The following is an 18,238-nucleotide window of genomic DNA, read 5'->3' as shown; positions in this document are numbered from 1 at the left end:
TGTGTGTATTGTGGTTTTCGTTATATGGGATATTTTCTTTGCTCTACGGAAGCTGTTTTAAATAAGGCAAATTTAAAAAATTTGCTAAATAAAAAAACTTCTCTATAAAGAAGTTTGAACAGAAGCCTGCCTGTATTTATCATTATTTATTATGATTTTACCATTATCGAAAAAAGATGCATAGCCACGAATTTGCCAAGGCCACCAAAAACCTAGCTAGGCCTCTGTGTGATGTATTTGGTTTATATCTGTGAAAAAGAAAAGGCTTATGCCGAATTAAGGTAAATAAGGGTAAGTAAGAATAAGGAAAGCAATAGCATGTCAATTTCCCTCAAAATTACTCTTAATAGATCTCAAGATATAAAATTTAGAGTTTGCAAGCAGAAAGAAAATAGCTTCTAATAAAGGTACTTTGGATGTATTTGGATCATAACTGCACATCCCTTTAGTAGGGATCCTGGTATTGCAGTAGGAATTAAATTAAGGGGTAAAGATAACACATTCAAGTATAGTCTGCATTGGGCAAAGCTGAAATAATGAAATACCAGTTGTTTATTTAAGAAAAAAAAAAATTGCCGTTTGTAAGAATATTATACTGGTTACTAAGATACCAGATTTGAGGATAATTATAATAGAAATAAAATAAAAATAATTTAACCTTTCAGAAATAATAAATCAACATCTGAAATAGTAAATCAAAAGGAATAAATTAAAACAAAAGGAATACGTAGGATGTGAAGCTTATTACCTTATTCCTGTAGAAACAAGGCCAAAATAAAATTTTAACCCATAATGTTACCTATAATGAAACAGACAGATAGCATTCCCCCCCTTCAGTTCAGGTAACTATAGGATAAACTAAATAAATACTTAAATGACTGAAAATTATAAAACAAAGATAGTTACCCCCATCTGTTCAAGTAACTTCAAGACAAACTAATATGACTGAACTTTTAGAAAATTGCATCCTTTATATTTCTGAACTTTATTAAGATTTAAAACCTATGTAAGATAATACTGTAAGTTGGTACTCAAAATTAGGTTGGATGCAAAGAATAATTATGATATCATATACTTGGATTTTAGAAAAGGCTTTTGATACTGAAGACTACTGTACAAATTGGAGGAGTATGGCATTAAGGGCAGGTTGCTACAATGGATAAAAGGATGGTTTAGTGGGAGAAGATGGAGTGGCTACCAATGGACACTGCTCTTCATGAACTAATGCTATTAGTGGAGTCCCCCAGGGTTTGGTGTTAGGCCCATTGTTGTTTTCGGTATTTATAAATGATACTGATGAAGGTATATATCAGGGTTAATGTCTAAGTTGAGCAGATGGGCTGAGAGGTGGTAGCTGAAGTTTTGACTAAAGTACTGCATATGGGTAGCAGTAACCCCAGAGTAACATTTTCGTGGTACTACACTCAGGGCTATTTGTTGTTGTTTGATTAAAAAAAAAATTTTTTTATTTTTATTTAGGAACATTAACAACTAAGACCATATTGGAAACACATTTCACTGTAATAACGTAAAAACCCACATAATTCGAGGTGTCGGCATTATCACAAGTTCAATAAGATCAAGTTTAAAAATCCACATAATTCGAGGTGTCGGCATTATCACAAGTTCAATAAGATCAAGTTTAAAAATCCACATAATTCAAGGTGTCAGTATTATCACAAGTTCAATAAGTTCAAGTTTACTATCCATTTATAATAGATTGCATTAACAGAAAAGCCCAATAAACTGGAAACTGCTAATTTTTTTTATGGTTGTGACTTCCAAAAATCTGACCTGACCATGTGGTATGGTCAGAGACAATTGTAGGGTTGTCTCGAGTTCTGCGGTCTCCTAACAGCATGTTGTCCGAATTAAGCAAAATAAACCCCGGCTATTTTCTTGATTAGGTTCTGTTCTTTAAGATTTGTCCCAAATAGATGGCTGCCCCAATTAACTGCTGGCCCAAATAACCAGAATCCTCTGTATTATCTTTTGTAGGGTTTTAATCTTAATAAAGTTCAGAAATATATAGAGTGCAATTTTCTAAAATTCTCAGTCATTTAAGTATTTCTTTAGTTTGTCTTGAAATTACTTGAACAGATGGGGTGCTACTATCTCTCTTTGTTTTATAACTTTGAGTTATTTAAGTATTTATTTAGTTTATCCTGTAGTTACCTGAACTGGGGGGGGGGTGCTATCTCTCTGTTTTATTATAGGTAACATTATGAGTTAATTTTATTTTGGCCTCGGTTCTGCAGGGATAAGGTGTTAAGCTTCATTCGATTTATTCTTTTTGATTTACTATTTCTGAAAGGTTGAATTATTTTTATTTTATTTCTATTCTAATTATCCTCAAATGTGGGATTTTACGAACTAGTATAATATTCTTGCAAATGGTAATTCATTATTTCTTTAATATACTACAACTGGTATTTCATTATTTCTTTATCATAGTCCATCTTTGCCTAAGGCAGTCTATACTTGAACATCTCTTTACTCATTATTTTAATTCCTACTGCAATACCAGGATCCCTACAAAGGGACGGGGAGTTACACTCACGGTATATACAGAGCACATTTATTAGAAGCTGTTTACTTTGCTAACTCTAAATTTTATACTTCGAAATCTAAGGAAGTAAGAGTAAGGAAAGCTATTGCTTTCCTTACTCTTACTTCCCTCCAGTTCTATCACCAGTTTTGCTAAAGTGTTTTGCCTTTTCAGGAATGATGAAAAGGGGAATTTTATTTTGAGTTCGGTCTTCTATCCACAGATTTAAAGCTTTCTCAGTTTTTTCAAATTTAACATCTAGTTACAGAGCAAATTTTTGAAGCAATTAGCGTGTTTTCACAGACATACGGCTTATTTTTTCTTCCAATTTCTTGATTGATTGTACCGTTGACTCATCGATTTTGTTTTGCCACTGACAAGACACTCACCATTAGAAATTTTGTCTAATAACTGAATTTTACTCGCTGATGTCATCACCTTCTTTGATCTTTTCACAATTCCTTTGTTATTTGTAGCCATATTTTTGTAGGGGTTAGAAAAGAATTTGTCCACAATAAAGTCACTTTCTTCCGTTAACACACTCGAAAAAGTCTGTTTACACTAACACACTGCAAAACGGTAGATTTTTCACTTTTGTAATCATATCAATTTATAAATTGATAAATTTATTCAATTTATAAACATATAAATTAAAAGCAAATGATGAAACCTTCCATGACAAGCGCATAGCACATACTGAACAAGGATTAGTGAGAAACATCCACACTGATGATTTTGTCACTCCTCTCCCCCCACCCACTGAGCGCTGTTTTGACCGAAAAAGATGATTTTAGCCACGCTCATGTTTTTTATGGTGGAAAATGTTCATGGTAATTTAAATTCACATTTTTTTTTAGGTTTCATTTTATATTAAATCAGTGACCGCAAATAGCGGGGGTTTACGGTACTTGTCTTATCATGTGTCTGCTCTTTTAGCCTTTCCTTAAGGCACACTTTGAATATTTCTATGTTAGTAATTATATACATGTATATAGTCATGAGTTTTCAGCACTTAGTAGATAGTTATCTGAGTTTAATTTAAACTGGAACAATCAATGATGTTACCATACAGTTATACTCACAATTGGGTATTTAGAAAAAGCAGTTTTTGGTTTATTCTAATCTGTTATAATGAAAGGATATTTTATCTTTGGAATTATTTATTAGAAAAAAGAAAAACTTTCAAGCTTTAAGATTAGTCATAGAGCTCTTGGTTGATGGCATATATCCAGTAATTTTGAGTAAGGCATCAAGAGAGATAGAGGACTCTTTGCTGGACTCAGGGGAAACCCAGGAGTAATAAGTGTTCTGGAGTTGTAATTAAACTGGGTGGCTAAGAACATAAAACTAGAGATTTATTAAGTGTTCTATAAAGTTATAATCTTCGCAATTAATTGAAAAAGAGTTAATTATATTTACTTTTCACTGCTGTTAATGGCAGGGAAAAAATTCAAAGTAAAAAATAGAATGCACCTGAAATGTAACACACTGTGTACATTGTATAACTTGTTTCCTACCACTCTCAGCTGTTCTAAAGTGATGATAAGCTAGCCAGCAGCTCAAGTAGTATATTTAGCAAGATCACCTCTCACTTAGTTCTGAAGTTTAGTGAAAGTGAAAATGCAAAAAAGAGAAATGTCACTTTTTTTTAATGTGATAACAGTTAAGTACAATTGTACATAATAAACAAAAATGCATTATTTTAACTTATTAATGTATACACCAAACTGATTAACTAGAAATGGCATCAAAAATTAAACTTAACAATTTGTTGATGCATGTGAGAAATTTAAGTGGATATTCACAAATTTCTAAACGATTAATGTTTTAAATGAAATTGCGTGATTATTATCTTATTAAAAAATTTTCATGATTAATTAATACTGGCTACATACACTAAATTAATAAATTTAATTTTACTCTGTTTTGACATTAACTTTATTTTAAATGCATCGGTCCATTTTAGTTATAATTCCCAATTATTATTATTATATATATATATATATATATATATATATATATATATATATATATATATATAAAGTTTTGAGATTGTTGTTGTCATTTATCAATTCTAGCACATTCTTGATTATTCACAGCATCCAAGTGTCAGAACCAATCAGAACTGGTGGGTGGCATTTACATTTTGTGAATAAACTTGATAAAAATATAATAATCTGGCTTTTTGTTACCAAATTTTAGTTCTTTTAATTAACTGTTCTTGTAATACTAATCCTTATTTTTTTTATTATTTTGTGTGAATGGCCAGCTGGCTTAGTTAACAGAGATCTTGGATAATCACATTTCTACTGTATACAATATCAGAAATGTTTCCTTCATCTAAATTCTTTGTGACTTCATTGTAGCAATTAATCAGATTTATGTGGCAAGATTCCCTTCACAAACCATTATTTTCCTATCACAGAAGTCACTCACCCTTTTTATGAATTGGGTGACTTTGTTGTAGTAATTAATCAGATTTATGATGCAAGACTCCCTTCACAGTCCATTATCTTCCCATCAGAGAAGTTACTTGCCCCACCTTAATCCCCCTCTTTATGAATGGGCTTTGGGGATTTAGCACTTTCTGTTCAGCACCTTGTGAAAAACTGTTTTTCAAGTATGATAGATGGGGAAAAACATCACATTGGTGTTTTTCCCCATCTTTCATACTTACACACAAATCATCAGGAATGTTCCAGATGTTTCAGAATCATTGGAATTGGTTTCTTCATTGTCAAAGGAACAGAGACAATCTGAATAGCCAGTAATCTTGGCGCCTTCGTAGCCAGGTGGGAAGGAGCAGCAGTGCGTAGCACACGATTAAACCGGGGTTCGAGCCCGTCACCACCAAATATGGAGGATGCGGGAAAGGTCAGGGAATGACCACCGCATATCCCGGAGCAATATAGCCTTAGTTGCTAATGCTCCTAAAAAACAAATTACAAACAAACAAAGCCAGTAATCTTTGTCATTTCCCAGTACTAAATCCATCTCTGAAATTTTTGATCAAATCTTATGTGCTTCTGTACCAAATAATCAGTATGCTTGTGCTTTAGATCACTAAGATCTGATTTTGCACCAGGATGACCCTACTCTGGTTTTATTCCATTTGGCTGTGGGGTGGGGTTTTTTTTTTTTTTTTTTTTTGCATATGTTCCCAGTTTTTCTTGACAGTTGGGTCTTCTAATAAAATTACCTCACTGTAAACCAGAATCATTTTGCTGATGATCCTTACAGTCAAATTAGTCATGTATGCACGAATTGTCACAAAACTGGACACTTTAGCATCTGCCAAGTCCTCAGATTTAATACTTTGACGCATATGCTTTTTCAGAAACTGAGTTTTGTCCATTAATGTGACACACTTTTTGATTAAGTTTGCACTTGTGGCGTCTCTCCCATCATTTAGTCGAGGCACTCTACAATGGTCACCATAGATCAGCCAATAATCCACAGTCATCAGCCTGTAGACAGACATCCACTGTCGTATACTTCCAATCTTTTTCTTCTTAGTAGTGTTATTTATGGCTTTAATTACATGTCTAACTGACGCCTTCGTTGCCAGGTGGGCAGGAGCAGCAGTGCGTAGCACTCACTTCTTGATTAGACCGGGATTCGAGCCTGTGACTACCAAATACGGAGGATGCGGAAAGGTCAGGGAATGACCACCGCATATCCATGGAGCAATATGGCCTTAGTTGCTAATGCTCCTAAAAACCAAATAACAACAAACAAACATGTCTAACTAGGATTTGCGATACCTCAGTCAGCTCATTTCACAGGTTTCTAGTCTCCAGACTCTTCAAATTGAAGAGCTGATCACCTTTCTTGCTAAGAACACCTTTTTTGTCCTTACCTCCCCCACCTTCACAAATTTCATAACCCTTCTCTGCACTTCTGCAGATCTAAATTCTTCCTAAAATGAGGCCTCCAGATCTGTATGCAGTACTCAAGATGCTGCCTAACCATTTACTTTTACAATGGGACTGACACAAGAGGTACAATATCAAAAAGTAATACAAATAAATGAAGCCATAGAAATGAAAAGACTAAGGAAAATAATAAAACACTAAGAGTTAAAAGTGAGGAAATTAGGGAAGAATTTAAAATGCAACTTATTAATGAATGGATATATACTAGAGCAGGGGGAAAGACAGGAAATGGGCCAAAACATTGACCACTCCTGTTTCCACAAGTGGATATATCCCACAGCACCTAGGAGTGGTATTACTGACTGGTGTGGCATGTATAGTAACAGCACAGGTAGTTTGTCAGTACCTAACAGATGCAATAGAGAAAGGGGAGAGACTGACAGTGTGAATGGGGAATGATTTGTTGTGCTAGGAAAGTGGGGCCAGCATCTCAGCAATCTAAGGCATTGTCAGCTATTTGAGGCTGCTGTAGTGAAGGTGTGTTGGGAATGGCATGAAGAGGAGACATGATCACCCAATGTGCTGTGACAGGGAAGACCACCATTAGTTGACAGTCGACATTAACAGCAGTTGGTACTTTCTGGCTGGGACAACAGACTACTATAACTAGGGTGCACAGAGAAATGTTTCCAAGCAAAAATCCAGTGGATGCTCTCGCAGATAGCATATGGAGTAGGCAACTCATGCCCATGTTGACTGAATGAGCTCAACCTCTAGTGAGCATGGGAGCATCATTCCTGGATTTTGGATGACTGGGAAAGAATCCCCTGGTCTGATGAATCAAGTTTCCAGCTACCTCATGCCAATGGATGGGTGTACATTCAACTGTAAGCAGTCGAATAGCTTCAGCCATATTGTATGGTTAGATGAAAACAGGCCAATGTCATAGGTATTGTTATTTGGGGGGATGTTTTCATGGTCATCACTGGGTTCTCATTTGAACACACTCTCACTGCTTGATCTAGCCTCAGCATTCACAAATCCAACACTATGCAAGAATGATTTGAGGATGATTTCCATGCATTTTAGTTCCCCCCCCACACATCAGTCTCATCAAACATTTGTGGAATGCAGTACTCATTGGTCCACACTGTACCTCGCACCATTGCCAAACTCCCAGACATCTCTTCCAGCCGGTATGGGATATCTGAGGATACCTTCGGTCTCATGGAGCCTATGTTCACACTGGGTGCAAGTAGTTATCAGGCAACGGACAACCCAACATGCCATTAAGTGAGTGGTTATAATATTTTAGCTCATGAGTGCAAATAGGATGAATAATGATAAGTGGACAAAAATAGTAAAAGTGGAGAAGACCCATTGACAATCAAAGTAAGAGGAGGATCAAGAGGAGGATGGATGGATGATCTATCCTAACCCAACAAGTGGCATGCTAAATCGGAAAAGGTGGATTTTATTAAAAGCAAACTTAAAGCAGTTAAGTATATGAAACACATTTAAGGATAGGATGTTAAATGGAAATATGGAGGGTGGATACAGATGCATCAATGGATGTATTCTTTTATATAATGTTGAATATAAATTTATTTTAAAGATATTTTTATTATTATTCCTATTTATTACCCTCCCCTCCCTTCCCTCTTGAGGGAACAGAATTTACCAGTCAGTGGTCAATCTTTTATGACATCTCCCTTCTTTTTCATTCCTGAACACTAATCTTAATTTTTAACTACAGTCCATTCCAGTTATTTGGGACACATCAGGACTAGTGCATTTTGGCCTGATTAAGCTGCTGTTCCAATTATCTGAAGTTTAACATAAATAGTTAAAAATACAATGTGCGCCCCCCCCCCCCACAATTAGTTTGTTTGTTTGTTTGTTAGTTCGTTTTTTTTAGGAGCATTAGCAACTAAGGCCATATTGCTCCGGGATATGCAGTAGTCATTCCCTGGCTTTTCCGCATCCTCCGTATTTGGTGGTGACGGGCTCAAACCCCGGTCTAATCAAGAAGCGTGTGCTATGCACTGCTGCTCCTTCCCACCTGGCTACGGAGGCTCCTACAACTAGTTCACTATACAATCAAACACGTTAGTAAACAGATTTACTACACCATAGTGAAGTACCATTCACTATACGATGTGCAGTAAGCGCCGGTCGTTGTGATCATGTTTGTGAATTGAATTTTAATTCTAATTTCTCTAATTAGAATCAAAACAGTGATTCTAATTAGAGAAAATAGGAGGAATATTATTATCCACAAGCTATAAAAGTAAAGATAAGCACAAATTTACCCTTTATTACCTTACCAATTAAAGAATTAAATGATATGTGAAAATCGGAAGAATATACGTGATAATCAGAATAATTAATATGTACATACGAACTAGTTGACATTTCTGTTCACTCACATATGTGGGTGGGGGTTAAAAATTTAAAACAGTAAACAGAAAGCAATCAATAACAAAGAACACGGCACATACAAATTGCAAGTAACACGATACGCGCAAGTGAGAACGGAGTAATGAGTTACAAAGCTTTAAAAATAGGAATGAAGAGAAGATTCTGAAAAATTAATTTTTTTTATATGATTGAAGATTTCATGGAAGTGTAAACACATTTCACCATAATAACCCACAGAATTCGAGCTGTTGATATTATCGCAAATTCAGTAAGATCGAGTTTACTGTCCGTTTATGATAGATTTCACTAACAGAAAAGCTGTTAGTGAAAGGTGACTGCTAATTGTTTTTATTGCTTTGTGGTTGTGACCTCCAGAATTTCGACTGAATCATGTGGTACCGTCGGAGACAATCGCAGGGTAATCTCCAGTGCTGTGGTCTCCTGTCCCGATTAAACGGCATGCTGTCCCAATTAAGAAAAGTAAACCCTGGCTATTTTCTCGATTGGTTTCTGTTTTTTAAGATTTGCCCCAAATAAATGGCTGCCCTGATTAACCGGTGGCACAAATAAATGGAATCCACTGTATTTTTTGCCTATTTTAAACTTATTAAATGACACTTTTTGCAAGACATGCCAGATTTTGAAGTTTTAGATAGCAAAGATTTGCTCACTCAAAGATTTATTTGTATTAAAAGCTATAAAATTGACTCATATTATCAATTATATTCTTTTAGACCGGTCAACAGTATGTTCAGCCAGGTCAGCAGCCTTATTCACAGCAACCTCAAGCAGCACCATCTGTACCACCCACATCTGGTGCTCCAGCTGGAGCACCAAGCCAGCCAACTGGAGTTGTGGCCCCTACTCCTCAGGGACAGCAACCCCAGCCTCAACCTACTCAACCATCTCAGCCACCAACATCTGGAGCTCCTGCAGCACAGCCATCTCAGCAACCGACAGCACAAGCTCAACCCTACCCAGCTCCTGCCCCTTCTGGTCAGTGGGCTCCAGCAAGTTATCCACAGCAGCAAAATCCATATGGTCAGCAAGCACCTTATCCTGGTTATGGTTATCCTGCTGCATATGGCACACAGCAGCAGTATCCTGCTACACAACAGTAAGGGTAAGTTTATAGCGGATTATACAACTGGTCTCAAATTTTGTTTGTGCGCTTTAAAATTATATTTTTTTTGGCATTTTTATTAAATGCTATATCATTGGGGGAAAAAAATTAGTTTTTTAAAATATTGCCTCTTCAGTAATGTGAATTTCATTCCCTTTTGCTTTTTTGATTATTTCTCATTCTTATGAAGAATTCAAAAGCAATATTTTAAAATTTCTGCAGTTAATTATTTACATGTAAATAATAGTTTTGTATTTAATCACACCAAGCAACAAATTTAAACATTGTGTTTTTAATTCTCATAGTAAAATATATTATCCATATGCATATTTTGAAGTCAAGAATGATCTTAAAATTTTACTATCATGTCTGGTTTTTTTAGAAAATTTAGCCTTTATATTTACTAGTCTATTAACAAATCGTTTAACGAAACAAGAATTTCAGCTGAACCAGTTTAGTCTCTTCCAATTTCCTCACTGTATCCCTAACAAGTTTCCAGCAGCAATTATCAAGTGTGTTCGGACTGCCTTAGTACCATTTTTATGTGGAAGAAATGCCTGCCGAAATCTTTAATCATGTTCATTGCTAACATCACCCAAGTGTGGGAGTGAATTAAAATGTGAATGTGGTAAAAATGAATTTTAAGCTTATATTGCAACTGTTTTTGTACACTTCCAGAAGTTGGTCAATAAGCTCTTCAAACGATTCACAGTTATCTTTCAGACTTACTAATTTGAAGAAGATATTAGGTAGAAATGTCTGTACTTATGATGGTTTAGGAATTGACTAATCATCATATTGGGTGTTGGCTATATTGGAGTATTGAATCTTTGTACTTTTATTTGAGAAGCCAACAGCTTTGGTTAAATAAAAGTTGCATATAGCATTCATTTAATTCTTTTATTCATTTGGAGCAACTATCTGCAAGTACTAACCCACAGTAGACTAGTCTGACCTTGAACTGTAGCCAGCAGCGGTAAGTGGTGCTCTGCAAAACAGATGTGGGCCAGAGGTTTAACTTGTTTTATAACCAGTATATAGATCATAAACTTTTTTTTTTTTTTTTTGATCATAGAAAAATGGTACTGTTCATTCATATACTAGCCAAAAACATAAGTCTGTCTCAGGTTTATTAACACATAATGATATTTTTAGCCCTCTCTATCTCAGTAAATGTTTCATTTGTACACAGATTTTGAAATATACAGAAATTGTTGACTCGCCACAAAATGTATTCTACACTAGATGGAAGATTGCTTAAACAATCAGTTACTCTTGGCAAAACACATTTTTCCACATTTGTCTTGCAACAATCCTTTTTCAGTTTATATTTTTGTCTGCTTATGTATTTTGTTCAAGGAGTAAGTATGCCTGCAGTACCTTGCATTTATTAATGTTAACGTGATTGCTGTCTTTAACCATCTTTTCAACCTTTGTATCATCCGCAAACCTTAAGCTTCATTAAGCTTCATATCCCTTCATCAGTATTGTTAGTAAATTTGAAAACAGCAAAGGGCCGATAATAAAATCTAAAGGACTCCACTGTTAGCATTAGTCCAAGGAGAACAGTCTCTTCCTAATAGCTACACTGTCTACTGTTACTTAACCATTCTGTTTTCCATAGCAGTAACCTTGCTATCAATGCTATACTGCTCCAATTTATATAGCAGTCTTTCATGTGAAACAACATTCAAAGTTTTACTGAAATCTAAGTATATGATGTCAAAAATACTTTTTTGCCTCCAGATCTTTTGTTACTGCATAATAGTAGCTACCAGTTTGTTGAGATCCTTCCTTAATAAATCCACTCCATTTCTGTCAAGCTGAACCTGCAATACTTTAACCATTTACTCCATTATTTTTTCTAGAACAGAAATAAGTGAGTAATTAGAGGCCCCCCCCCCCCCCCAAGTAATTTTTACATCTTGTATAGGGATATTTCTGTAATCCAAGGATGCCATCATAATCACGACCAAAAGTTTGATTGCCTCTTTTGCTGCTTCATATAATATAATTGGATAATTCCATCACTCCCAGGTACCATGTTTACATTTGGCCTCAAAAATTTCTTTACCTGTGCAAAATATATATTCAGCTTGTCAGCAGCATGAATAACATCAATAGTTAAAACAGTGTAGTTCGTCCTTTTCCTTCTGCTCTTAACATAAGCAAAAAAACTCTTTACTACTTCACATTCATAACCAAGAACTTGTTGTTGGCCTTAGCTTGCCTAACCCACTTAGTGACTTTATTGCAAACTAGTTTGTAGGTTTCTGTTGTCCCCTGATAACACAATTCAAGCATTTTTTATGGCGGGGGGGATGGGGTTCTTTGGATGATGCAACATCTGTTTTTGTTTGTTTTCCTCTTTGGGTTCTGTCTCCTCTGATAAAACAGATTAACAAATATGTTTTATTGGAGGGGAGAAATGTGGATTAGATTAGACAAAAAAGTTGGATGCTGGTTCGAAACCTGTTTTTGATTTTCCTCTAGCACATCTAGTTTTTGTGATGAGATTAGCAGGTCTAGCAAGACATATGAAGTAAATGGAAAATTGCTAGAAGTTTAGTTGAACAAATGTATGTTGACAGACTAACTACTGCTAGTTGTACTGCGCCATTCTAGGCACCTCCGTAGCCAGGTGGGAAGGAGCAGCAGTATGTAGCACACGCTTCTTGATTAGACAGGGGTTCGAACCCATCACCACCAAATACGGAGGATGCAGAAAGGTCAGCGAATGACCACTGATATCCTGGAGCAATATGGCCTTAGTTGCTAATGCTCCAAATAACAAACAAACAAACTGCACCATTCTGGATAAAGCATATTGAAAGGAATCATCCACACAACATTTCTAAATTGTAAAAGTGATTAAAACATAATGGTAACCAGCCTTGTATTTTGTGATGAAATCACCTGAATTATTATCTGTACTGATATTATCAGCAGTTTTGTTACAAAAGCTTAAATGGGTTAGAAAAAAATTGAATATATTTGAAATCAGTAGGTTTAGAAAAGTGTTTATATCTGTTGAAATTTTTGTTGTTCTTGTTGACTAGTGTAATTTGCAATCATCCTATTCTTCTTGCTTTTCTTCCCCCCCCCCCTTTTTAACAGCCGTGTATCTGACATCCACCTAAGTCTGAACTTGGTATAATATCTTAATAGCTTTTACAATTATTTCCCTTAACATGTCCCATTTAGAACTTGCAGCTGGTAACATCATCACTTGGTTCTTCTGAAAAGAATTTAAAAACTGTTTAAGGCTTTGTAACCTTCGAAAGCTAAATCCTTTCCCCGTTACAGTAGTTAGGTCTTTAAGTAAATCCCACATCGATAGATTATGATCACTGCCACCTAGTTCTTTTATCGGGAGATTCTTAATGCCCGGAGAATCACTGCCGATAATAATCAGATCAGTAGTATTACCTTCTGTTGTCTGTCTAACACATTGGTTTGGAAAGTGGTCATCCAGTAAATCCAGAAAAGTTCAGCCACTGTTATGAGTGATCAACTCACCAGTTCTAATGAATATCTGAATAGTTAAAATCCCTCGTGGTAAGATTTGCTTGTATACATGAAGTTCATTATGCTCATCACTGTCATTTGTATTTTCTCGCTACATATGCACTAAACCGAGTCAACTTTACACTAGCCACCCTTGCCAACTAGGTATTTTGGCCTAGATTCTGTGCTCAACCAAGAGCGTGTGGCCCCCCCCCCATCCCCCGCTTTCCTTGCCCTATTTGTCCTTCCTGTACACAATGTATTTGCTATATTCACATTCCATATCCCCAATGTCTGAATGGCATCTTTCTTCAGATATATCTACAATGAATATGTGGATAGTTAAAATCCATCATGATAAGACGTTCTGATTTATTGGTCCTCCATTTGCTTGTATATATGAAGTTCATTATGCATTTAAAAAAAAAAAAAAAAGCAACTGAGAGAATTTCCTGTCGCACAACTGTACTTCAGTAAACCTCCACATGGGCACCTTTGGTAGTACACAGAATGTTAAGATGGTAGTTGATTTCATTCCAATTGTTTCTTCAAAGCATCACTTGAGAAATGAAAGTCACTGCCTGTTCAATCTGGTCTTTTAACTTTGTGATGTTAACTTTTTTTTGCCTACACCTTGGTTCTTTACGTGGTCCCATTTGAAGAAATCCGTGTTTGATATCTGGAGAAATGGGAGGCCATGGAATGGAACTGTGGGTTAAGAAATTGTTTATTGAAGAAATCACATACACAGAAGTGCCAGTGCAGTGGTGCCCAGTCTTGCTGATAGAACACGTGACTGCAAATTTTTCAGCTGAGGTGCAGCATATAATTCTAGCATAATTAGGTAATTTTCAGAGTTCACGGTGTTTTCATGGAAGAAAAACAACTCAGTCACCTGACCGAAGGAGAGTGCACCACACATCTCGCTCTTGTTCATGAACTGAGGAATTTTCAGGTCTTCATATGTGACAGTTGTCTATTAACTTCACCAGACAGGTAGAATGTCATTGAAAACAACATTTTCCAGAAAATGCTCATCTTTGTCTTTACGGTTGAATATGAACAGCAAATTCCTCTCGTTGTCGTGAGGCTTCATTTCCTGGATGATTTGCAAACCACCACCTTGTGCTATATTGCTCACTGTATTTGCAGGTGCATCCTTGCCCAATGGATAGTTTTTGTAGATTCTTGGGTAAACACTAGCTGAATTTTCTAAACTTTATCTGCAGATGTGCTACACCTATCTGCTCCTTTCCGATGCAGCACACTGCCAGTTTCTTCCTAGGTGGACCTTTCTTATATTCCCATTGAAAATACCTCTTTACAGTCAGATTTGGTATCCTACAGCCACAACATGCACATTGCTTTCTCTTACAATCACTGTTTTAATTTTGTGTGTTGTCCCAGTGCTTGCTGGGATCAAAGCTGCCAACCACTATTTATTAGTATATTGCTGTTATAAGTATTGCCATTGATTTCTCTGACTCATGTAAGAATTTTCATGAGATACATAATAGTATGTTATTACTTCGTGTTTACAGTATTTATTATAAATATAGGCCGAAATAATAATAAATAATTTTTTCATTGAAAAATATTAATTTCAAGCATTTTCTAAAATATAGCATAAATTCATTATTCTGGAATAATGCCAAAGTTTTTCACACAATATCTCCACCAATTTTAATTTGGTAATGATTAATAGTTTCATTTTATTTCTTGGTAGTCACTTTGGAAGAACTTTGGTCAAACATTTACCAAGTTTTGAATTATTAAAAATATGAAAAAATAAACTTAAGTATTACAATCTGTTGGTAAAAGAACAAGCATTAGTGTAATATAAACGAAATTTAAAACATCCAATACATATTTAATATGAATATAACAGTTTGTGCTGGAATTAGGATAAAAATGTGAGTATAAGGATACACATAAAAATAAACCAGGCTAGTTTCATTGAATTAAAAATATGTAAGGTTGCAGTGCAATTTAGCTATGGACTTCCTCATTTTTTTATTTATTTATTTTTTTTTTTCTGCATAAGCAGGAAAAAGATAAGTCTTATGCAAGTCCATTGATCTCAATTCGTAAGGCCGCCACCACTAGTTGCCTTATGACACTCTGAAGTGTTAGTTTATGGGAATATAAGAAAGGTCCACCTAGTAGTGCATAGGGCACATACTATATGTATTCATCATACTCATATATATAATATTATATTATCATTGTCCTTTATAAGACATATTTTCTGTCTGTGCTGTAAAATAGGGTGTAACTCCTGCCATATCTGAACAGTATTATTTACTGACAGGTGCAGAGTACATTTTAATTAGATTTTTGAAAATATAATTTTAATGTTAACAATTATGAGTTCCAGTTGATGTAAAAATACACTCCAGTCTTTGGCAGACTGATTGTAGGTTTATCACTAAAGTTAATAAGGAAGAAAGTGGGAGATAAATTATAATAATTTTTATAGCAGTTTTAGATGTTTTAATGTAAGTTATACTAGGTAGAACAATTTTGTTGTGGGCTGGACATCTTCCCTAACATCAAAATAAGTTTTAAATATTTCAAAATATAGCATATACACCCAAACCCATCAGTAATGAAATTCAAAACAGCAAATTTTTTTTGTTGAAACTTGATTACAAAGAAAATTTCCTGTTGTATCAGGTGAGTTCCTAAGTACGATCAATTTCAGGTAGCATTACCCCCTTGATATGTTCCAATAAATTTGAACTTGCAATAAATTTAGAAAAATTAATTCAGCCTAACTGCTTTCCCACTACATTCTGATCTAAATTACCTTATCAATCAGTTAGGGGTTGCATATAATTCTATGGTCTCCTACAGCCATATGACAAATAGCAAACATGATTCAGAAATCATGTTTACTAAATTTGAATACTCGTGCCAAAAAAAAAAAAAAAAAAAAGGTGGGGGCTGGGTTGAAATGAATAGGTTGCTATTGACCTTGATCTTACCAACAAAACTTTTTGACACAGAATATTCAATTTAGGAACTCATCTCAATATTATGAACTTTTCTGAAATTTTATAAAAAAATTGCAGAAAAGTAAAATAAGAATATTTCACTTATTTTAATTTTAATATTTTCAGCCTTTATGTATTGTATTTAATATGTATAACAGTTAAATATAGCACATGCAGTTAAATATAAATAGAAGCAATATAGCAGGGGTGGCCAACGAGTCCGTGCTCTACAAGTCGATTGTGGATTTAATTTCTGTCGATCACGACAAATTTTAAATATACAGTCATCCCTCAATTTGTGCACCGTGTGCAATGAAATTTTTGAGATGGCAGATTGCAGCACATTTTGAAGGAAAAAAGTAGATCGTATCACAAATTAAGTTGGCCACTTCAGCACTCCAGATTTAAGACGAGAGAGAGAGAGAGTTTGTTCACTGATTGAAACCACATTAAAATTAATTTTAAAAAATGCCAGATTTCTGCTTACTTTTTTATTTTTTTAACAAAAATAAACATATTGCAGAATAGAAACCTGGATCATACTTGATCATACTTTCATCATACTTGAGTGCTGTTGAGGCTAATTAAGTCTTTTGTAAGGTTCTAAAGAAATATAACATCATTTCAGAAGACATGCAAGGTTTTTTGTGTATTGTAAAATCTAAGAAAGTTAATGTTTGCCTTGTGACTGTATGTAAAAGTCAGGTGGTGGGAAATGTGGTATAATCAGTATTTGCAAACAAATAAGCATAATGACAGTGTATAGTGCTTAGAAAAATGCAAAAAAAATATGATATCATCTGATTTCATAGCGACGAGGATGTCATCTGTGAATTGTTTATTCTTCCTCTGAGTTGTGCTGATTGTGCAGCTTCTGTGTTCAGATATGTTTTCCAATAGAGAAATAAAGAAAAATATTGTGGAAGAACAGAAGTAATGGGAATTTTTAGTGAAATTGTATGGATTGGTAAAGAAGAGTTGTTGGCGCTGAAAAATTGGCATTTTCAACTTCTGTAGATGGCAATAAACAAAGGAATTCCAAGCTATATTCCATTATGGTGACTGGGGGGGGGGGGGGCACTAGCCATAATTATGGCTAGTAGAGGATAGTAGAACACGCAGTGGCATTCGACCTGGCAATAGTTAACACCTACTTCGAAAAGAAAGAAAGCCAGCTGATAACATACAAGAGTGGGGAAAGGACAAGCCAGATTGACTATATGTGCCATAGGGGACATCTAAAGGAAACGAAGAACAGCAAGGGGGCACTAGCCATAATTATGGCTAGTAGAGGATAGTAGAACACGCAGTGGCATTCGACCTGGCAATAGTTAACACCTACTTCGAAAAGAAAGAAAGCCAGCTGATAACATACAAGAGTGGGGAAAGGACAAGCCAGATTGACTATATGTGCCATAGGGGACATCTAAAGGAAACGAAGAACAGCAAGGTGATAAACGGAGCACTAGCCATAATTATGGCTAGTAGAGGATAGTAGAACACTAGCCATAATTATGGCTAGTAGAGGATAGTAGAACACGCAGTGGCATTCGACCTGGCAATAGTTAACATCTACTTCGAAAAGAAAGAAAGCCAGCTGATAACATACAAGAGTGGGGAAAGGACAAGCCAGATTGACTATATGTGCCATAGGGGACATCTAAAGGAAACGAAGAACAGCAAGGTGATAAACGGAGCACTAGCCATAATTATGGCTAGTAGAGGATAGTAGAACACCCAGTGGCATTCGACCTGGCAATAGTTAACA

The 18,238-nt window shown here is 35.3% G+C and overlaps 1 protein-coding gene across 3 annotated transcripts in view; it reads left to right on the top strand.

Annotated features, from left to right (window-relative positions):
- The window catches only part of LOC150087202 (far upstream element-binding protein 1-like), a 241,664-nt gene that overhangs the window by 197,153 nt on the left and 26,273 nt on the right, over positions 1-18,238 (top strand). For all 3 annotated transcript variants that reach the window (XM_090373028.1, XM_090373027.1, XM_090373026.1), the window contains one exon: positions 9,579-9,967. In XM_090373028.1, the coding sequence (XP_090229154.1) occupies positions 9,579-9,965 (387 nt within the window). In that variant the 3' untranslated portion in view covers positions 9,966-9,967. The remainder of the gene's footprint in view (positions 1-9,578; positions 9,968-18,238) is intronic.

The sequence above is a fragment of the Mastigoproctus giganteus genome, chromosome 4 (assembly GCF_048544385.1).
Source record: "Mastigoproctus giganteus isolate SK-2022 chromosome 4, ASM4854438v1, whole genome shotgun sequence".
NCBI lineage: Eukaryota > Metazoa > Arthropoda > Arachnida > Uropygi > Thelyphonidae > Mastigoproctus > Mastigoproctus giganteus.
Note: the sequence above shows the minus strand (reverse complement) of the source record. Positions and strands in the feature narration are given on the sequence as shown.